The 23,687-nt window shown below is 40.8% G+C and overlaps 1 protein-coding gene and 1 long non-coding RNA gene across 3 annotated transcripts; one reads left to right on the top strand and one right to left on the bottom strand.

Moving 5' to 3' along the window:
- Positions 1–3,633: 3,633 nt before the first annotated feature.
- Positions 3,634–15,388, bottom strand: tbx1 (T-box transcription factor 1). Of its 2 annotated transcripts, none has more exons than XM_082555965.1 (8): positions 12,939–15,388; positions 11,321–11,711; positions 9,204–9,305; positions 8,643–8,814; positions 7,339–7,494; positions 6,182–6,249; positions 5,491–5,591; positions 3,634–4,709 (listed from the first exon to the last, which is right to left on the bottom strand). In XM_082555965.1, exons 1-8 carry the CDS (start codon positions 13,120–13,122, stop codon positions 4,327–4,329), a joined length of 1,557 nt encoding a protein of 518 aa, XP_082412091.1. In that variant the 5' UTR covers positions 13,123–15,388; the 3' UTR covers positions 3,634–4,326. The 2 variants fall into 2 exon arrangements, with proteins under 2 accessions (XP_082412091.1, XP_082412092.1); XM_082555966.1 differs by having other exon boundaries at positions 11,321–11,660; positions 12,939–15,385.
- On the top strand, positions 11,718–21,645 carry LOC309719672. Its single transcript, XR_014280287.1, has 3 exons — positions 11,718–12,371; positions 18,799–18,935; positions 21,063–21,645. It is a non-coding gene; the product is annotated as an uncharacterized lncRNA (long non-coding RNA).
- The last annotated feature ends 2,042 nt before the right edge of the window (positions 21,646–23,687 follow it).

The following is a 23,687-nucleotide window of genomic DNA, read 5'->3' as shown; positions in this document are numbered from 1 at the left end:
GAACGGAGCAGACAACAACCCAGTAGCTTCACAAGTGTCCGGCTGTATGGCGGTAAACCTCGTAAATCACTCCATAATGGATCATTTAGGAAGTCAATAAACGGGGAAGAGAGACTGTCTGCACAATAGGCCTTGTGCTTCACTTATCACCTAACATGTGTCTTCCTTGGCCCTTAAGGTCAGAGGTCAGCCTGGTTTAGGGATGGGACATAATCCGTTAGGGTGCACGTGTGTGTGCGCAGTCAATGCAGTCTCTCCCTAAGCCTTCATGGATTATATTACTAGCTCAGATGTCACACTGAGACTGATTATTTAGACATTGTGAAAAAGAGCGTCCAAAAGAAAATAACCCGTTGCCCACAAGCCAAGATCAATGTTTTACCTCACGGCTAAGTTGGTTTTATTTGTTTTTTCATATGTGAATTAATACAAATGTATCTAGGCTCTCGCTGTGTGGTGGGGATTTGTTTTGATGTTCCACGTAAAATGTCCGTCAGCAATATCACACATAGGATAAATCGTAGCAGGTCTCGCGCTGTTTGAGAGGCCGTCGTAGGGACAAATATGCAAAGCATGTGTTCTGTTGTTTAGGTGGCGGACTGCAGCTAGTTTACCTGGATCGCTTTCAATAAGTGTCCCCATGCCGCAGGAGGGTTCCGCACGCCGAGGTGAAGCGAACGCCGCCCCGACGGGCCCGTCACAGCAGATGTTCCAGATGCAGCTGAGTGTCAAATGATGTTTCGGGTGGCGGCATCGTCCATCTTAGCTCTTTTAATGTGGGAGCTCCTCTGCATCCTGTCCCTGCTGGCATGACGAATCGAGGCACATCGACGGTTACACACTTTAAGTAGATTTGTGCAAATGACACTGAAATATTGACTTTTAAAATGGCCCAGACCTTTTGAAAGCGTGGCAGTACCATTTCATGTGCATGAGTGGAAATGTAACACACAATATGTATGTGAATACATCTTTGAATGCTGCGACCATACTGATTATGTTTAGTTCATACTGATGTGTAATTCATCACAGTTTCTCCAGTAGGCGCAATTTCCCCAATTTTCCAGAGCCTGAGGCTTTCAAAGTCACGTCTAGACTGATGCATATATTATACCAGGGACACCCATTCACTAAGGACTGTGTCTGAGCGCGCAGCATATAAAGAATCTTTTCATTGTTGTGCACAGTTTGGTATAAATTAAACAGCTACAAATAGGGAAGGCCTGAAGAAAATAGCAGTATTGTGACTGAAATGTTGACATTTTATTACTTTAGCATTTCATCTTACATTACACTCTGTTGCACTTCATAAATAAATACTGACCTGAACTCTGCTACATTTATTTTACAACTTTATTTATGTAGTTGGGTTTTCTGATTCATTTTCATAGATTAAACTAGCCAAAAGCAGACAAAGTAGCAGTATCTTAACATGCTTATTCAGAACTTCATAGGCCTTTATAATAGAACAAAAAGGAGTCAGCTGCATGCAGACTGTATAAAAGACTAATATGTATAAAGCCTGTGTATACTGTCAGTCGTTAGTGTTTAGATAGTTTAAATACTTTTTGCTGACTTTAAGTGGTTTTCTTAGAAGTCGGTTTGAAAGTTTTTATGTACTATTTTTATTAGTACCATATCTGCAGAAATGGAAATATAAAACACTTTTGTGGTATTTTTATTTTATTTTTTAAGTTCTTTATTACCTCTTTATTCTGAATTAACTGAAAACTCTTTTACAGTGTATTTTAAGATGTGTTTGAAAATGTAAAGACATTGTTAAAACTCAGTTAAAAAAAATTGGATGCATAAATAAATTAGATGCAGTTGAAATCTTTATGGACATCACATTTCTATTGATATTATTTATGAGGATAAATTTAATAAATGTCTTGTGACTGTCAAAGTTTTTTTTTGTGTGTGGTCACTGACCTTGGGGGTCAGAGTTACTTAAACTAGTTTCACCGCACTACCACGTCTATTAGCACAGTCACTGATGTGCCTTCTGTGCTGTGAAACCTATAATTAGTCCCAATATACCCTTTTGACCCTTTCTAACCGACTAGTTACCCTCGCCTAACCTTATCACGTGTCCCGGGGGTACATATGCAGTCTAAGGAATAAACTCCTACTACCTGGCTGGTCTTCAACAACCGCCGGCCGGATTCAGCTCACACGGAATGGCTTTACGCCTCCAGACCGCTGCTTATCCCTACTGGACACGCATGAAAGAAAATAAAATAAATAATAATAATTAAAAGATTTTGTGAATTATTTTTTGATGCGGGTAACATATTTGCTTTGCTTTTCGTAAATTTTTTTTTTTAATCGTTTTTAGTGATGCATTGTGACTCCATGTGGAAGAAATTTAACAGTTAAACCGTTAGGTGGGTAATGCAACACCACACACACACACGCGCGCGCGCGAAAAAGGCCTCTACCGTTTCTAAAATTAAAACTATACCTTGTGAATGTAAATAATACACATACATAGGTAGAGTAGCATGCTGAGTGAATGTGTATTTTTGTTTGTTAAAGAAACAAATCAGCTTTTCTTTTGCTAGTGTTGGGCAGCTATTACACATCCGGGTCCTAATTAGGTTTCTAACGAAACCTTGCTGGCGCGGCCTGTGTATAAACCTTTGTTGCAAACGCAATAACTTTAAACTTTAGTCCCCACCCAAACAAGCGAAAACAATTATACATCTAATTAGCGTTTAAATGAGTGGAAACATTATTTAACCTCTGTCACCTTTACAAGCCATTAAACAGTCAGGCCAGGCGCCCTCGGGCATCCCCCTCTGCTAAATGACGGCCGGCTTCGAGAGAGAGAAAAAAATACATTATTGAAATGAATCATTAGTTTACGTTTCCTTTTGTATCGTGACAGGCACAAATCCCAAAGCAGAATTTCCCCCATTTCAGACAGATTAACCTTGACAACAAAGCATTCCTCAGAGGGCTTCAAATAGGAGATGGAAATGACCGCACAGATAAGAGGAGGGTCACATTCTCAAAATATCGCCCCACTGTCCTATTATATATGAGCAATGATATCCTTTTGACGGGAAAACGACAAATGTGGGGGTTTTGTTTTTTGTTTTGGCCTGTTTGCGCCCCATACAATTTATTTTCTATGTTTTGATAAGTAAGTGCCTGAAAACATGAAAATTACTTCATAAGTATAGTAATAGCATGACATTCAAAATTCATTGTCTATGAGTCATACATATGCAATTTGTATCTTGTTGTATCAATAGTACCAAAAGGTTTTAATTTTAAAGACTTTTACTGCCGCCTTGCAATAAATTTAATGCATTAAACTACTAAACTGCAGTAATGTGAACAGAGCCGATTTACTCTACTTGAGGATATAAGATGTGTGGTTGATGAATGCATTTGTGTATGAGTGTGTGTTTTTATGAATCCAGGTGCAGATTTTAACATTTTGAACTATAAAGGGCTCTTATGTTTACACAGCTTCCAAGTCATGCCTGCCAGTGACTGAAACAGCAGCAGGGGACACCGCGGCCTATTTCAACAGGGCAAATCCGGTTGGAGAAACTTGAACAATGCTGATAGAGAGGAAACCCTCTTCAGCATGTGAGTGGAAGACTGGCACAAATACCTCTGTTTTTATGAATTACAAGAATTTAATGTTTATTTTATAGATACAGAACAGTCATTCTGCTTCATTTATTTACTTTGAATTGCTGCAAGTCAGTGCCATGGTACAAGCTTCTCAGAGCGGCTCAAGAGTGTTTCAAAAATCAAATCTTGACGTTTTTTTCTTGTTTTTTTTTTCCTCAAACAAAAACATTTCAATGTGTTTCGGCACACCCTCTCTCTCTGATGACATGCAAACGTCTCGTCTACCTAGAAAGGCTGATGGACTATATAACATATGGCTTTTTTGAAAGCAATAAAAACAAGGCAAATCAAAAAGTGCATCCAACACACAAAAAAAAAAAATCAATTCCAGTCTGTGATGAAAGTCTGTGTTAAGTTGAGGTCTCTCCTCTGTCCTCACTTTGCTGGCTCAATGTCTGCACTGCTCAGGTAGGAGGTGGCCTGATGTAGACCTATTGCCATTTTCAGTTCAAAGGTCAAAGCAGACCTCTTCAGGGGCCTAGAACAGATGCCCATTGTTGACGCAAAGATGCATTTCCTTTAAATAAATACAGCAGGGTTTATCCAGCAGAAAGGAGTTTCAGCCCGTGATTGCACCCTGCAGGTTGCTTAAGCCATCGACAGGCAGGATTGTGTTTCCTGTCTGTTTCCATTCCCACAGTGCTGCTTGCTGTTAGCCCTGGTGGACAGCAGTCATTATCTGGGCCCATAGTCATAGTTAGAGGGGCCGCTGGTGGCTGAATACATGTTAGTTGTGGCAGGGTTCATGTGGTGATGGTATGTGTGTCCTCTGATACTAGGTAAAGGGTAGGGTGACGGCCTGGTCTTGGCTCCCAGGTAGTGTTCATAGGTGGTGGGGTACTTGTAGGGGTGGTGGTGCAGGGTGTCCGGGGGTAGAGGGTGGGGATCTGGCCGAAGGTCGTGGGGAGGGCTGGGCCGGCCGCTTGTGATCGGGACGGCGTGCAGGCCTCCTGGGACGGGCAGGGCGGGGCTGAGGACCCGGGACATCAGCTGGTGAGCTGGGTCTGCGTGTATAGGCGTGCCGCTGGGGTCTCGCTCATATTCCCGCCTACTGTCTTCTGTGAAGGTAAGGAGACAAGAACAGTCAGCCAACATGCAAATACCCACCACTAACAATATTTTCATAGTTTCTGCACTGAAAAGCACAATAAATTACTGCAGGTACAAGTTTTTGAATACTCAGTGTTTTTGACTTGTAGGTGTTAAGAGATTGCATATAATGCTTAATAAATAAGTGCATTTTTTACAAGTGTAAGCAATGTTTAGGTAACTATGAAGTGTACACAGAAGTCTGTCACATTATTGTTTAAATAAAAAATTCTGCATTTCAGTCGAAATGTTGCAGAATAAATTCCAGACAGCAGCTTCCCAGCTTATATTTCTCTCAGATGAAATGTACCATTTAAAGCTAATAGGAAGCTCCCACTTTTATAAACATTTAATTGATTTAATTCTTATTATAGAACTAATAGATACGTCAGTCATCGTCATGTCAAAGAAATCTAATTTCCATTGCCTGCTTTACTGCGGTATGACGCTGCGGTCTGTTATAAAACCACATAAGAACCCCTATTATGTTTGCAGTGGATGACATTGACTGGCTGATATTTGATGTTTAATTAAAAGCCATCACTGGCCTGATGCTGCAAATGCATCACTGGGCTTCTGTTAAGGATAAGGTGGGGAAAGAAAAAAAAAGAAAATGAAAGAAGAAGTGAAGTATACTGACAGCTGAAATAAAAGATGTTATTTAGAAATGCTGAATGAATTTTCAGGACTATATTTCATGTTTGATAGCAGGCGTGAGTTTTGAAATGAAACAAAGAGCGAGCTGCAGACCTTTCTCTGTGCCGTTCTGCTGAGGGGGAGATGACATTGGGTTTCTTGTTCTGGCAAAGGCACTCATTATTGGCAGAGAGCCTGGTCTGTGATTCCTGGGCCTGGAGCAGGGAGAGTGGATTCAGTTACTCATTTAATGAATGTCAAAGGCACAGTTTCTTTATTATGTATTAAAATGATCCACATTTTAATCTCGTGGATGAAATGTACACAGAATACAAATGTGGAACAGCCGTACATTACTCAGATTATGTTTTAGTTAAATAATAAAAACAATCCTCTATAGTTCTGTGCAATTTCTCATTGCTGGTTTTAAAAAATGAAGTGATCTGAGTCATTTCCAGACATGGAAGCAGTATTTCCATTTGTTGAAGTTGTCTGAGTAAAGTATTTGGGTGGAGTTTTGCTACCTTGTCTCTAATGCCAGTGTCTGATGATCTGTTAGTGACAGAAAATCACACTTGGCTGAGCTTCAAACAATATCCAGTAATTTCTGAAATTTACATCACCTTGTGTTCTTTCCTGTGGCAAGTTCCACCCCATCTGCCCCATGTGAGACATTAAACAAGCAACTAAACTATTTTGCAAAAGCTTTCTGGCCCTGGCCTGCTCTGCAGTGCAATTTTTTTTACAATCATGTGGAAACATGCCAATAAAATGGTGGCCTAATATATTTCATTGGAAAGCTCACCAGTCCTCTGGGTCACAGTCCCTGAAGCCCTTTGCAAAGGGGTTACTGGCTATCTTCAGCTGTGTGATCTGAAAGTAAAGGGCAGCATAAAATCAGTCATAACGCTAAACACAACGCCTTTCCCGCTTACATCACAGCATTTACTTATTAGAAAGGATAGCAGCGAAAGTCAGGTGTAATACACAGAACACTCTGTCATAATAACACACACAGCTGTCTTAAATGCAGGTTTGATGGCTACAGTATCATGTATATTTCATTTATTATTATCATTACTTTTATTATTATTATTGTTGTATGTAATTGTGCTCTTCTATAGCATTTACACCCATATAATGTCATATACAGACAGGTTTGTATGTGGGGTAAGAAAAGAGTCAGTTATTATTTTTAATATCACTTTAATAGCTTTCTTATCATAATGATCATCATCATATAATTTTATTATATTTCATGTTAAATGTATGTGCATTTTTTTTTATTTTAGCTCAATTTACATTTTATATGGAAGTAAGAATCCTTACGAAAAGACGCAGAGCGCCTTCGTGCGTAAAAGTAATTTATTTACCATTTGCCATAAACATTCAGCATCAAAACAGAAGCGGCTTGTTTTTAGTCCGTGTCCTATCTCCGTGAGCTAACGGGTCTATTAATCACCGTCACGCAGCGGCTCCCACACACTTGGATTCAGTGTAAATAGCTGAAAGGAAAACTGAAGCCAGGTTCCTTCTATCGTCGTTATGAGTCGCTCCAAATAAGCGATGAGCGCACTGATGTTTGAATCTAAACAGACACGGGGACTGATGGAAAACAGAGTAGGGAGCACGCGGGGATGGGGTGCAAGCTGAGCTCACAGAGCAGAGGCAACATTTGGGCGAAAAAAGCGGAATTATTTTTTATTTTTTTACGCAAACGCATAAGACAGCCTCGATTAAACAGTAGTTAAAAACACACATTTTAAAGTCTTTAGTTACTGAATTCGGTTTAACGTAACACGCTTACATTACCTCTCTGTGCTGATACGTTATTCATGCCATAACTGCACTGCGCGCATCATGTTTGAACAACACACGGTTTCTGTGTGCGTTTAGTTGCTGGCTTCTCTTGCACGACAGACCGTATTTGAATTTAGATGGAGGGTCATAAAAGTCGCTTACCCTGTGGTTCTGGTACGCTGTGACCGCTGTGAAGCGGGTTTCCTCAAAAACAAAGGTTTTGTAATTCTCCTCTGCGTATTTCTCGCTGTCCTTCCGGGGATCCACATAAACCACATGAAACCTGGGCTGGTAGCGGTGCATGGAGTTCAGAATGATCTGTAAAAAAAAGCAAAGCAAGCCTGCTCAAGGACCGTCGACTTAAAGTGTACAAAAAGATCATCTTTGATCGCATGCTTCAGAAAAAACCCAAAACAAAACATGCGATTGAAAATGATCACTGACGAGAGATTTAATGAATAATTAAATAAATAATCGACAATGTTAATTTAAATTGCACTGGAATAAGGTAAAACGTGGTCAAGACCAAATGAGACCCGGGTTCGATCTATGAAACGTTTTTACCGCGTCGGCCATCTCCACGATTGTATGAGCAAATTTGGTAATCTAAATAACACAATACCCCGAGGGAGCCTGGGTCTCCCCTTAAAATCCGTTGGCATGCAGATACAGTTCTAGCTAAACAGTAATATTGTAAATATTTAAGGGCCGACTGAGAATATATCATGTGGATGACTCTCATTTAAACACCGATTAGGCAATAACAGAAGAAAACTAACTTTCTGGTGAATCCTCGGGACACTCGATCTGTTACAGATCATTGTTTTTCAGTATTTGCTTAAGTCCCCCAAACTCTCCTGATTTTACATCTAATGCAAAGACAAGGAAGGGTGGTGGAAGGGTTTGAAATGATTTCCAGTGGTGAAATACTCAACTTCCTTTCAGGGATTTTTGGAGGAAAGCCTCGTGTGCGGTGCCGTGTTTGAGGACAGAAAATAAGCGTTTGGCAAAATCAAAGTTTTAGAGAAAATATCGTTTTTTTAACTACTACAAAATAACTTATATCGATCAGTTTTAGGGGAAGAAAATGTATCTCTCTGTATTATTATTATTATTATTATTATTATTATTATTATTATTATTATTATTATTATTATTATTACCGGGATTTAAAATAAATACATAAATACAACAATTCTTTTGATTTTTTTGTATTTTGACCGCTTAATGTGGAAATGTGATTTTATGTTAAATTATGCTCTCTAATTAATCAAACAGGCCATCATCTATACTATCACTGTAATCAAATAAATGGTTTTATATTTTTCTTAAATGATTTTCTTAGGGGGAAGAACACTTTATCATTTAACGAGAACTCATGAGGACAAAGTACCCGCTCGCTGTGTGATTTTTCTGGCCAAGCTTGGGCCTCTTGAGCACTCATTTAATTCCAGTTTTGTACTCACATGTCCGTTGTCATCCAGAAGGTTGTTAGTTAACTTTAGTTTATCAAATGAGACGATCTGCTTCATCCACTGTGCGCCTTTGGCCGGAGAGTCTGGGTGGTAATGGACCCTGCCCGGTGTGGCGGGATCAGCTTTGCCTGCCACCAGCCACGACGAGCTGTGGAAAGCATACCTATGAGGGCCATAAAAGGAAATTAAGACCCAAGGTTAGAAGTTGCTCGCTTAGGCATGCAAAGTGTCTATGCATGTGTTGGCGTGTATGAAGAGTAACGACGCTACATAACGCTACCAAACGCTTTAAGATAAAGGGAAAAATAAGACACTTAATTGATCGTTAATGTCAGTATTTAGTCACCAACATGTTTGCAGTATAACGTGGATAATTGTTGAAAAGGATGTGTCTCATTGTTAAGTTCTTAAGTTGTGTTTTCCAAGTTTTTATGTTCATTTTGCTCGGTACCCCAGGGTGGGTCTTAAAAAACCAAGACAAGCACAATGTTTTCCTGTCCCGCCCTGACTGAAAGCGGTGTTTTACTTGTCTGAAGACACATGAAAAGTTACCTGTAACGTTTGTCATCTACAGGCAGGAAGTCCATCAGGAGCATGTAGTCTGCCATGGGATCCATCCCAAATATTTTCACTTGGAAAGTTGGAAACATTCTCCTGACAGAGGAAGAAAAACACGGGGCGACTGTTAAAAAGCAGCAGCTTTAAAGCGGCTTTTAATGCTTTACGCGCTATTTTTCTAAAACCAATCATCAATGTGTGTGTGTGTGGACGGTGAGTTAGTGTAAGAAAACAAATGATTATGAACAAGTGTGTGTGTGTGTTTTTTTTTTAAAGTGTGCAGTTTGCAGAAAGAAATGTTGCTCGAGCTTATTTTTGCCCGAGCTCGAGGCTACAACAAGGTTTTTAAGCTCTTGGAAATGACGTGATTTAGCCCGTGCGTAACCGGATAAAAAGTCTCCCTCATCTCAACGGAACTTTGCGTTTGTTGCCATTTAGCTGCGCTGTTGTAACTTCTGGCTGTAACTTCTCTCCTGGTTTTTTGATGAATTCCAGAAACATGAAGATCTAATCACATGTGAATACACACGTGCTCATAAGCGTCACGTGCTTTTTACAGAGTACGGTTTAGAGTTTTTGAACTTTCCATCATCTTGACTATAGGAAAAATAAATAAATAAATAAATATATGTATATATAAATTGAATCTGCAAGCAACAACAAGAACACTCCTGCATACTGATCCACTGATTATGTTATTTTCTTAACAATCATTTTCTCAGTTGACAGCAGAAAATAGGCCGAATCCCTTTTGTGTGTTTTGCTCTGCGTTTTAGTCTACGCTCTGCCCCCTGCACTGTGGCGCTTGTTTTCTCCCCATGCACTACACGGGTTACTATGTAAGAGAGATCCATATCCTCCAAGAACATGAGCCGAAAGTTGAGTAATCCGCCGAGACAGTGAAAGGGATCCTAAAATCAACGCTCAATTAACGTCAGTGTTGTGGCTAGGTGAGGCTGAAGGAGCTTTTAAAGTGCTGTGCTGCAGATCTCCTTTCTCCTGTCACGCAGTGCACGGCGTGGAAACTCAACCCACACTTTTAGGATTTGAGCAATTATGTCATGCCACTTTACATAGATGTGTTTTTTAAAATAAAATAGGAAGCATGGTTAGCACGATGAATGTTAATGTGGAACACTATCGGCTCTTCCTAGGGGTCAGAGGTCAGGAGAAATGTGTTTTGCCTAAAGAGACAAGAAGAATGACGTGTTTTTTCAGCACATTTCAATAAATGATCATATTGTGTTTTATTAATAACCAAATCCAATAGATTTTAGTCCATTAAATGCAACCAAAACTGAGCGCGTGGAGCGGCGCTTCCATAATTTTGAAATCGAAGAAAAAAAGAGAAGAAAAGAAAAGAAACCACTGTAATCGGCTTGTAGGATCTGATCCTACATGTAAAGACTCATAAATTTTACGACCACAATGTTTTTTTTTTATAACAGCAGTGCGTAAAATTGGGGCAGGATGAGGGCGAAGAAGCCCAGGAGAGTCACACTTATCCTTATTAGATCTATAAAACGCAACTGGATGATGGTGTTTACAGCCGGCACACACACACACACACACACACACACAAATACAAGCCTCCTTGTATTTGACCTTGTTTTTGAAACATCTCCAGAAGCTTAAAACGTGTTGTTTGTTTTAAAAAACCGAAGCGAGAAAAAAAATACATTTTCTAAAGCAGTATGATTTGATGGACAGAGACGTGTGAAAAGTCCGCTGAATATTATTTAAAAAACATCACAGGCCTTCATGTGCATGGCACAAAGTGATGTTTTGCGTCAGCTGCCTGAGCCCATGACGTTATTTAAAGTAGGAAATTATATATATATGACTAAATAGCAAGAGTGAAAAAATATGGAGTATTTTCTTAATGAAATTGTTTTTATTACATTATATAACTTTATTTTCTAGTCTATACTTACAGTTGCTAATCTGCACAGACATTCGCAGAAAAAATAGTTGCTTATCCTTTCCCGGTTTGGTTCTTTGCTCAGATGTTTCAGTATATATTAAAGTATTCTGTCCTATATTATTTTTCGAGTCTGCATGAGGAGAAAAATAACTCCAGCGCCTCTGGCCTGTGTGTAATGGGTACTCACCTGCCGGCCTTGGTGACGATCATCTCCGTGCCTAGCTGGTTAAATTCATCCCATAAAGCTTTCATCTCCAACTGAACGTTAATGTTGGCAACTTTCGGGTTCTTCTTCACTATAGTTTTGCTGTTCGGCGTAGAGTTTGAGGACGATGAGGAGCAATTGGCGGTCCCGTTGTCGTTCGACGGGGCCTGGCCCTGGTTGGATCCCGGATAGTTGTAGTTGTGTTGGGCGGCCGGGCAGGGCTCGAAATGGGACTCATGCTGACTGTAGGGGTCCCCGGGGGAGGGAGAGAGGTGGTAGCCCCCCGGCGTGTTGAGGCTGCTCAGGCTGCTCGTCGTGAAGGCTGCAACATCGCAAAAATGGGACAGCTGCGTCAGCCACGGACTGGATATGGCTGAAATCATCCCAGAAAACTAGATTTTACTAAATATGCCTTTCACTTCAAGTCGATTATAACACAGAGTGAAAAACAGAAGCAGGATTCAGCGATCCCCAGAGGAAAGCGTCAAGCACGAACGCACTCGTTTCGGTTTAAAAAGTTTCCGTCTCGGCTGTTCGGCAGTCCCTGAGGTTTCATCCACTGCCAGCATACTACGGGCTGCCTGATCTAAAATAGGAGACCTCCGAAAAGCAAAGAAAAGAAAAGTTTTCCCCAAAAAGCGGTGCGGGTCCCGTAGAATCTCCGAACTATTCGAGGAAACTAACTCGGAGTGCGCATGAATTGGTTTTCGCTCGTGATCGATCGCGCTGTGAGCGGCCTCTGTTGTGCGCTGCTGCAGTGTGTTAACACTGCACACCAGTCTCCTCTCTTATCTGACGCAGAGGGCCTCCCCTTTGCGATAAAACCGGTTCTTATTTCTATTTAGATAAGGAACTGCAGGTAATGTGCCTTTTCTTCGCCTTGCAACCAGACTGATTGACAGAGAAGTGCGCCCCTTTTTAATGGCTTTTCCGGCACCCATTTAACTTTTGGATAAGGATATCGCCCACATCACCCCCGTTAACAAACAATGGAGGATGTGCCAGGCAGAGGGGAGTGCAAACGCTCTACAAGGTAAACACACATTGATTTGCATGAACAAACAAACAGGCAGCAGGTGACTGCAGCCCTCTCCTGATGGACAAATAGACGCATGGGATGGATATACAGCCCCCCACCCCCCTCCAAGCTGGGTATGATTATTATAGTCTGTTTTTACCATTACGCACGGGGCGCCCGTGTAAACCCTCCTCCTCTTGGCTTCATGCTGAATGTATGTGATTCTGTCCACGAATTAAAGTTGTTTCTTGGTACACCACTTTGGGATTTTGGCACGTTTGAACCCCCCCCCCCCCCCCCCCCCCACGCTACCCACATTCTGACTGTTTTGTTTCCAGACTTCTCCTCAGTGATGGTGAACACGGCGATTAAAATCTGCAGAATTTTTTTTTCACAGTGGCTCAACTCTGTGACACTTAAAAAAGAAAACAAACTGTAATTTCCTTCCATACTTTCCAAAACAACGCACTCATGCGCGGTTTTGCGCATTTCAAAAACGTCGGAGAATCAGGCAAACCCAAAGTTGCTAGGGGGAGAATTTCGGGTGAGACGTACACATGCTACATCAGCAAACACAATTACCTTCCATTTCCCGGGTGACAGTGCTGTAGTGCATTTTAAAGGAACTGTGGTTATGCAGGTCTGGCTTGTCGAGGCCGGTGCCGTGTTTTTCAAACGCTGCGTTTCCTGTTTGCTCTGCAGCCGAAATCAGAGAGGCAATACTGAAAGCATTTGCCTTTGGAGAGAGGGGACCGCCGTCGTCCATAGGCAAGAGATCGAGTCGTTAAAAGCCGTCCCTCCTCCTCCTTTTCCCCCGCTTTCCAACCGCGCAGAAAGCAGGAGAAGGCTGTGCACAACGGAGAGGAACATGCGCTAAAATTTGGGGGTGGTTTCTCACATTCCGCCACTGGCTCTCCGTGGGTTCTTATGAAGGTTTTCCCACGATTACAGTGAAGACGCCAAAAAGCCTGGCGATGCTCCGATTTGCGTGACGAACCCCTAAACGCGTCCTGGTGTCAAAGCATAGTTCATCCGCTTAGAAGCGAGAGAGCGGAGTTTCTCCTCCGATCGCTGGCGGGGTGGTGTCATCTGAGTCCTGCCTTGAGGAGAAGCTACTACTGCTGCGAGAATGTCAAAAGTGAGCGAGATCCACGCCTCCCCTGCATCACTGTAGGAAAAAAAAGTGTGCGCGCTCTACACTCGATGTTTTATTTCAATAAGACCTTGTCAGTCATTTGGATTCGACTCCAACGTCACCGCAGTGTCCCGTCTTTAAAGAGCGCCACTTTTCCAGTAAATTACGCGTATGTGCCGGCGTGCGCATACTTAGATTTCTCGAGAGTTTGCGTGGAGCACGAGGAGCAATAACAGCTCCAAATCTGATGAGTGCTTTGTGCGAGGGTTCAGATCCAAAATGCAGTTTTCTTTAAAAAAAGAAATATGGAGACAAAAATAAATATCAAGTAACCCACACATCTGACTTCTTTCTCAGATGCTTTGAACGTTTAGTGAGTCAAAAAAAAAAAAAAAAAAAAAAGAAAAGAAAAGAAAAGAAAAGAAAGAAAGAAGAAAAAAGCAGAATATAACGAGAATATGTTTTAATCCAAGCAATTATTTATCTGAGAGGCGCAGAGATGGAAACCAGTCAGAATGCAGATGCACTTTTGACTTTTGAGGAGTGTCCAGCCCCTGTGTGCACACATTTTTCCCCAAAAGCCATCACATTCAATTAGTTTCGTGTCAGACACACCTGGATATACACGACACAGACTCGCAGAAACAGCACCCTTGCAGTCAGTAAAAATGAGAAGCATACACACGTGGCATTTCAGGCTGGAGTTGGACTTGACCTCTCCACCTCCCGCCTTCAGTCTCGCTTTGTTGGTTCTCAGCTTATCGAGGTTCAACTTTAATGTGCAGCGACTCAAGATGTGTTTTGCTGGAAGCTGGTGCGATAGCGACCGGATAGAGTTTAATTTACACTGGAGTCAGTGAATTAAGCGCGAAAGCAGCAGCGGGGTTCTAATGGGATAAAGCAGTTAGAGGATTAGGCCTATTTGTTTTGGATGTTTCTCCATGGGAGGCAGGGAGCATAAATAAACCCCTCCTAGATAGATAGATAGATAGATAGATAGATAGATAGATAGATAGATAGATAGATAGATAGATAGATAGATAGATAGATAGATAGATAGATAGAAATCGAATTGGTTGATTTATTTTGCATTGATCGCTGTCAAAATATTGTAAACCATCACCCACATGATGTATTCCTCCCGGCAGTTTTTTGTTTTTAAAATCTGATATGATGCCATCGATACCGGCTCACTTCATCATTGCCAAGTCGGAAGCCTCCTTTGTAAATAGTTAGGTGATAACAGACAAAATACAGGAGCTCAGCGAAATGGGAAGAGACTGTGTCGGAATTCGCTCAGCCGAGGCACAGTGGACTCAGTAAAATGTGAGCCTGAAGATAATAATAATAATAATAATAATAATAATAATAATAATAATAATAATAATAATAATAATAATAATAATAATAATAATAATAATAATAATAATAATTAATTCGCCCAATACGGGAATATTCAGACCAGCAACCCAAAATAAAGGCATAGCAAACTCTTGCTTGAGTGAATAAAATGCTGAATTTGAAGCTTCAGGGCGACGGAAATTGGGATTTTTATTTTGCCTGTGAGAAAGAGATAAACTCATTTTTGCATCGTGGAAAAAAATAAAAATACCTGCAAACTTTATGTTAACAACAACAAAACAAGATTTTAACGCTGATGATCATAAAAAGGCAGCCAGGCTGACCAGAGTTTAATAGTTTTCCCTTTGTTTTGTGTTGATTTTAAGCGGCTTTACGCGTTTTTATTGAGTTAAACGGAGCTTTGTGTTTGGACTCTTTGGGCCTTTTTACTCTGTACTCTCTGATAGAGTCTGCAGACTCTGTCACGAAGAGTTTAGCTCATATGGTGCAAAGCTGACATCTAGACAAAGTGAGCAAAGTATGTAAACAGCTCCGGCAAACAGCTCTCACTGATTAGAGGATGCAGGCCCGAACAGCATTTCTCGGCCCACTGGCTGATGGATGCAGAACAGGAATATGTGACATCAGGTAAGGTGCTGTTGATCTCTGAGGATAAAATCACTTTTACTCAACCCGGAGTCATTTTTTACTGAAAAGTCCATGAAGGAAACGATATTTTCTACCGAGGCCAAATTAGGGACTAAGTGCTGTAACAAAGCATCTGAATGAATTTATAATTGTAGGCTCGTTGTGGAAATTAAAGGCCATTCTTGGATTTGGTGATTTGAAAGTTCCTGAAAAGACATTCAAACATTTTACTTTGGTGTTTGACTTGAAAGTACTCTTGATACAAATAAAAACACGTGAATTTAATATTTTTTTCTGTAAGAAAGAGCTAAGTGAACTTTGAATTTTAATTACGCATGATGGCTCTGCTGACACGGAGTAATTCGACATTTTCACCTGGAACTCTTTATTTTAAAATTTTATTGTGGTTAATTAATGCACCGCAAAACGCATTCATGCTTTAGACTGCGCTCCAGTTTTTCCTCTCATTAATACAGGATATGCTTACTTCAAAGTAAGCACAAGTAAGCATACCCTGCATAAAGGTGTAAAGCTATTCTTATTTCTGTTAATGAAGAGACAATAATGATTTGGGGTATCAAAACCACTCTGGTGATGAGTGCCACTTTAAATTCAAATCATAGTTTTTTTTTTTTTAATAATTTAAAAATATGTTTGCACTTGCTTCGGTCCTATTATTTACCTGATCTGCCGTTGTTAACCTCCAAAGGTGACAGAAGCCAACAGAAGGTAAACCTAGAGAGACTTTGAGCCAGTTGCCGTGCGTCTTGACGCACAAGAATATTCGCGCAAAAGTTTTCCGATAACAATTTTCCAGGATGGTGTGATTGTACTTCTGTCTCAGCGACAGTGCTTCTACACGTTTGGGCAATCAGTCACTCACACACCGCACATATTTATGTTGTCGGTGGTCTTCCTGATGGTCTCCTACAAGAGAACCGCTGGCTTCTGTTCCTCCAGTAGGAGAGGCCTGTGTGGTCCTGTATGTCCTGTTTGTGGTAACATGACAAATCACCAAACCACAACCTCTTGCCCGTGCCTCATTAAATTGCACAGATCCATCGTGAAGGCATCGATGGTTGCTATTTTCGTGTTATTAGTAAACAGAGATGTGATTGGGTCGTCGGGATATCTGCATGGACATGTGGGCGCGCGCTGTCTCCTCTGCGTCTTTCTGCTCGATCCCTCTGCTTCTCCCAGACACTCAAACTAAAAGAGCTTATCATCTCCTCTGATGTTTGTACCTGTGTGTCGTGGAGATGTTTAATTAGGCTGTCTGTGCCGCAGTCAGCCTGATAAGATTATTATTTACGCGCTCATATTATTTGACAGACAATAAATCATAGCATCTTCCGCTGGTTATAAAAACAAACAAACAAACAAACAAACAAACAAAAACACAACAAACAAACAAAACAATGATTTGCACATTCTACCCGAAGCTATTGAGACCTGTGGAGACTCCACGTATAAAACTCCGTGCTATCTAAATAATGGTCAAAATCTCAGCATATAGAGAACTGAGTGAGAGGAAATACGCCGCTGACCGCTAACAGCAGAAGGCCCGGGGTGTCCACGCTCAGGGAACGCACAGAGGCGCACTTTACGCAGGAGGGAAGACTAAAACATGCCTCATATACAATCATGACAAGGAAAACTCATGCAAATAAAGTTCTAAACATAAATAAAATGAACTTAATTTAACTGAAATAGAATATATTTATTTTCAACTCCCGTAAAATAAATATAAGCAAGCGAGCCGTTGATTAAACTTATTCTAGAAAAACGCTCTAATTTATGATTTTTGTGTTAGTTAATATGAAATACATGTATTTATCAATAAAAACAGTGCAAGTAAATGTTATAATTTGCTACCGGAAACTCTGATGGTTATTAATAGGGCTAATAATAATAATCCCCCCCCCCCCCCCCCCCAAAAAAAAAAAAAAAAAACCCAACAAAAAAACTAAACTAAACTAAAAACACACATTTCTTTTGCTATAATATAACCCAAGCTTTGTAGGAATAACTCATCATAATGCGATCTTTTTTCGGTTAAGTAATCAGATAGAAATTTATTATTATTATTATTAAAGTCTCTCATGTAAAACATTAAAAAGGGACATGTTGTTTGTCTTTTCAGTCGATGGAAACGTTCTAGTTTCTTACAGCGCTATGGTCTAATTTTGTAGGCTGCTTCAGTTTGTGAATGCCTCCATTTACTTGTACGGTTAACAAAAATGTTCCCCCTTTTCCCCTAAATGAGCTGGCATTTTGAGTTTTTTTCACTGCAAAAAAAAGTCCAAACATTTGACCACAGCGATGAATATTTCTCTTATGTCCATCATAATTTTGTTTTTCATTGGGCTATTTGTAAGTCCGTTTCTAGGATCTGTCACTGAGTGGTTAGTTGGATATTTTGAAGCCTTTCCCCCGTGGAGTCGTTCTGTTGGCATTAAGAATAAATGAGAAAAATCGTTGATATAAACTCGTTATTATGTGCACGCAAATTTAAAATCGTATTGTTACGATTTTAACAATGGCGCAATGTGGCGCTTAAATACCGACGGAATTTTGCGCTCATGCGGTGTTCCAGATGTTAGCAGAGCTACCGCATCCTCCAATAGCCTTTCAGCCATGCGTAAAGGCGCACAGTAATGGAAATATGCCACCAAAGCAGTATTGCATAAAATGTAATCTAATAACATGCAAAGTATAATAAGACGTGTTCCTTCCGTATCTTATGTGAATTAATTTATTGTGAATGTTTTATAATTGGTAGAAAATCTATTTGTCTTTTTGGGGGGGCTCTTTCTTTTCTTTTCTTTTTCTTGGAACATTACACTGAATGCTTTAGTTTTAAAAAAAGAAGGAAAAAAAATGAGCACATTTCCGTGCTGACATATTAATGTGCTTTTCCTGTCCAGCCCTGTTCTTCTTTGTATTTGGGGTCATCATAAAAGCGTAAAAACACAATGGAAACGAACTCAATGGCCGACCAAAGGTGAAAATCATGATTCCTTCAGTCCCAGGCAAATTCCAGAATATATTCCCACACTTTGGAAAAACAGACTATAGACTTTATTGTTAATATTCATGGCAAATAAGAGGATGCAGGTAATTGGTTTTTGGAACAGCTTAACTTAACAGGTGTTTAAAAAAAAATCTTCCTACAGAATACATGCATTGCTTAATAGATTCTGACGTTTGACATCCTCATTTCCCGTTCTGTTTGTCCAAGCTGCCAAGCATGCAAAATTAAATAGAAACAAAGGAAAAAAAAGCACAGTTTTGACTTTCTCCCTCCCCCCTTTGCAGTTGTCTGGGGAAATGTGTGCCAGTGCTATTTATTTATTTTGGGAAGGAAGATCCTATCTCCACATGTCTTCTCAGAGTTAAAGAAGACAGGCCTGACAGCTGCCAACTGTGCCCTTCAGCAGGATCTCTGCAGCCTGGTCAGTATGTGCTAGCTTTGAATCTCTGCGGCCCGACTACACCTCAAGCAACAGTGAGCAGGAGAAAGGGGGGAGCAGGCAGTTATGATTCAGCTGCTATTACATTCCTATTAAATACAGTTTATTGTGAGGACCTGCAGAGAACATGTACAAGAGTGATTCTATAGATAATTAAGGCATTAGTTAGTCGTGGTTCTCGTGCATTTTTATCCTGAGTTTGCTTTCTGGAGTTGTTATCGACTGAAATTCTCATAGAGAGAATGAGAAAGCAAAAAAATAAGTTTGGAATGTGAGTGTAGGACATAGGAAGGGTGGAGTGGGGGGGGGTGGAGGCCGCTCAGAGTCAGATCCCTTTTCAAAATCACTTCTTCTCTTTTCCCTCCCGTCTTTGTTTTAAAACTGGGAAGCTTTTAGCTTTTGAAAAGTATCCTTTTCCTATCTGTTACACGGCGGCCCCAGTCGTCATCACCTTGCCTCTCCTCGCAGCCCTATTGGAGCTCCGGTAAATAGCTGGCATTCCTGCCACAAAGAGCCGATGATGTGGGCCCGGAGCCCTCCGTGATCTCCCCAAATTAATTAAGGTCTTTCTTCTCTCTGAGCGGGATCTGCGGCCTTTGTCTCTCTAATACGTCTTAAGCCTAGTATTAAATGGAAGGGCAGAGTCTACGCTCATTATAAATCTGTCACTGCCTGCTTTGCTCCTCCTGGCCCGGCCCGTGATCCTAAATAGGCTTCAGTGTAGCTGAGCAGCCATCCTCCAGTCTGGCTCTTGCCCCCTTGCCTCCTCCTTATCTGACGCCCCTCCTTGCGCCCCACTGGCTTGGTATTTATTTGAATATGAGAAGCCCTGCTTGTTGTTCCTGGCAGGGGGGGACTCGAGTCTGAGACCCCCACCTCCTCACCACCAAAACACCACCTCATGCCCCTCGCTTCTTCCATCTCTCTATACCCCCAGAATGGAATCTGTCCTCCCTCAGCCACCTCGGTTTGTTCACTCTTCGCTGGCCTCTGCTGATTTTGTGAACTTGAATCCCGACCCTCTATTCAGACCCCATCGCAGGCAGGTTCACTGTGCATATGCGTTTATCGTCAACTGTGTTCCCTTGCTAGCAGAAATTAATATGTGTGTTAGCGTATTTAAGGTCCTGTGCCAACAGGGTGGCCAGACTCTGCTTCTTTTCTTTCAAAAACTCATCTGAGAGGATATTTAATAAGTCTCCGTGGCCACAAAACCCACCTTTCGGGGACCAATCCCTTTCCTCACCTCCCTTCCTCCCTCTCACTTGGCTCGTGTGGAGAACGGGTCCAGCCTCAGGGGTTGGTAAGATGATGAGTCCTTCGTATGTCTCGGATGTAAAACAGTTAAGGTGTTTAGTGGGTTTGGCAATTAATTCTGTGACTTCAGGTTCAAGATCATCTTTTTGCCAGCAGCAGAAAATGGATAACATGCCCATGAGAGCGACCCCCACACCTGCCAACCCCTGACAGTGAAATTAAGAGGAGCAGAGTCATGCAGAGATTTGACCTTGAGGAATGCCAACGCCACACCCTCAACTGGAAATGCAGAACAGAGGAAACTGGAAAAAAATATGCTACAATGCTGCTTTTTGTTTGGGCGTACAGGAGATTTGGGTTGATGGGGGAATATCAGGCTTTCCTGTGCTCCTCTTCCAAGATGAAGCAGGAAGTCACAGAGGAGGTAAACAATGTGCAGAAATTTAGCCAGGCCCAAGCGGAGTGGAATTTAGGGCACCATCATCCCTGTTGGCATTGCTCTGCTCCAGTTAATAATGGACATTGTACCCACCCACCCATCCCCACCCCCGCTTCCATGCAGCAAATATTTCCCCATCTTAGAAAATGTTTACATTCAGCTTAGCTCAGTGTAAAATGACCTGCAGAGACTCGGCTCAGTGGTGGTTTCCCTTGCATCAACCACATCTCAGGCCTTAAGGTCACAGATCTTGCTCTGTTGCGTCTTGTCCCCCCCAGTCACTCGCAGAATCTGTCAAGAGCAAGCCTCCACCAATCAGAGCTGGCGCTGGGCAGTTTGATGCTAATTACAGTGATTCATCTTGTCAGGCACTTCCTGCCACCACATGTTGGTTTTGATCTCTTCCTCCACAGCACGGTGACAGTGAACGATGAGGGACCATGTGGCCCGGCACTGTGCCATGGAAACCGGCACCAGAGTCTCCACGCTGGCCGCAGCACCAGCACGGAACTGCATGTCAGGGTTTGGAAAGAGCAAGTCCAGTAGGGAGTGGGGGAGATTTCGCCGGCTGGCTAATTGCAGACCCAAAAGTGTAACTTTAGGTGATAGGGGGATTAAGGCATGTTGACTTGTGTTCACTGGGGGGCTAAACTGACACTCAGTTCCCCCCAGAGCGGACAGTTCCTGAAGCCCCCTGGAGTTGGCTGGGCGGTCTGGGTCACATTAAGGGGGTACTGTGTGGCCTGTTAGGGCAGACCACATGACCAGCTCCTCTAAAACAAGCACTGCTGTGTCCATAATGTCAAACACTTCCTCCATCTGCATCCATTAGCCAGCTCTGGTGGTGGTGAGGAACATTTGAGAACCCAAGGAAAACAAAAGGTCCAGAGATTATGCTGCACAGCTATAATGAAAAAGTTCCCCCTCTTATTTTACTGAGCAAGGAGGAAAAATGTACTTTGTTTCATAGCTTGAAATTAAAATAATATTTGATTATGTTGTTTTTAGTATCATTTATATACAATGGTCAGTGTTTATTGTAATCACACAGGCTGTTTCGAACATTTGTGGCCGTGTTTGTATTTACGCACTGTTTACAGCCCTGTGTGGGAGTTCTAGAAAATGTTTACTCACACGGATTCACAAAAAAAGTATTAGATAAAAGTCATATTTTATTTATTTTACGGTCCAGCACACCAGGCTTCAAAAAATATTAGTAAATGTCATCTGTTTTTCCTTTTTGTTCCTTTTTTTTGCATCAAGGTTATCAAAATATATAATATTTATCACACATTCTTATTAAAATACGCATAAAATAGGCGACACGATTAAACAAATGCTATACGCTAACATTTAAACTATCATTCATAAGAAAACTGAATAATCACACATCACCCAGAATGTTTATTAATCATTTGTTTTATTCATCGAAGCATTAAGAACTCGCAAAACAGTAGCACTAGTATTCTTCATTATACACTGTAAATGAAATATGCAGGAGACGTTCTAAAGTCATGTAACTAAACAAATTAATATACATTTTAAAATATTCGAGAATTTAATATTTATTTATGTATTTATATCTAATTTTACATTATAAAACAAAACTTGGGTTGTTATATTTTGTATTTATTTTTTAATTAGATTATTTATGTTTGAAAATAAAAAAGGCCTCCAAACCATGCAAAGTAGTATATAATAAAACCAAACTAAAACAAAAATCAGTCAAATCAAATCTAAATTTCCTCAATCAGAAATGATTCAAAATGTAACCTTTTTTCAATGAAATGTTTCTGATTTTACAATAAAGCTCAATAAATAAAGCAGCATTAGAGTTCTGTTTAACAAGTATGGCTGCCACAGTTCAAAGACCACTGATATCAGTTTACCCCACCCTTACTTCCACGAGCACTTATTGTTCTCTTCTGCTTTGTACAACATGGATGGAGTTTCTGACAGTCGAGCCAGGCGAGAACAAATCTTTCTCATCATACGTGCTCCATGTGGCTCTCAGTGAGAGGCCCTAAACACCGGAGTGAGCTGGATGTGGGGAAAGAGAGAAAAAAAAAGCGCCCTGTTGTTTGGGTCTGATTTCTTAGCTCATTAATCTTCACTGCAGTCATACAGTTTGTCTCACAGACTGGCATATTTTCAGCCAGTTTGAATGTAATGATATTTATGAGAACATGTCCTCACTTGCTGTATGTGTCTTACAGTATCTGACATCATTGTCCTAGATACCGAGTTGTGTTTACATATGACTAAGAGGAAGAAGGCTGGACATTAATATTCTTCACTTTGTGTTTTTTTTTAAATTTCCCCTCTCAGTAAATTTGTAAACTAAAACCATTTTTTTGCCGGCCCGCAACATCCTTCCACAGTTGTTTTAATTACTGAGGTACATAGAAATCATGTAACTAATAAAATAAGCTTTGATGTTGAAAATTAATCAAACTATTTTTTTATTATGTTAAAATCTGTCCTTTGGAGCGACGTGGTATTTAAAAAAACAAACAAACTTAAAAAAAAAGAAAAAGAAAAAATAAAATATGAAAAAGGCTCAATATGTAAAAAAACCCCAACACATAAGATTAGTTGATAAAATGCAGCAAATATCAGATTCTTTTCTTTTTTTTAATTTCATATATTAACCCAATTTTTACACACACAAATCTTAATTTTACATCCAAAACTTTGTTCAATAACACGAGTAATGAAATAATTATTTCACAGAAACATGCATTTTTGATTAATTGCTGTTTTGACAGCTGTAATTTATTCTGGCTCAACTGAACCTTCATTAAATTCAGTGTAAACAGATGTAATGTTGCATACTTTATAAAACATTATTCATCTGCTGGCTGCAAAAATAAATCACTGCTCCACTGCCGGTCCGGCTTGCAGCAGGTTGGACAATGTGAGCGACTGTGATCTGTGCATGTGTGTGTCTGTGCGTGTGTCTTTAACTTGGAAAAAGCAGTAGCTCCCCTGTGTGGTTTGCTTGTGTAAGAGCACCTGTCACAGGGGGAGAGGTGGGC

Source organism: Aulonocara stuartgranti (genome assembly GCF_965226115.1).
Source record: "Aulonocara stuartgranti genome assembly, chromosome: 12".
Classification (NCBI taxonomy): Eukaryota; Metazoa; Chordata; class Actinopteri; order Cichliformes; family Cichlidae; genus Aulonocara; species Aulonocara stuartgranti.
Note: the sequence above shows the minus strand (reverse complement) of the source record. Positions and strands in the feature narration are given on the sequence as shown.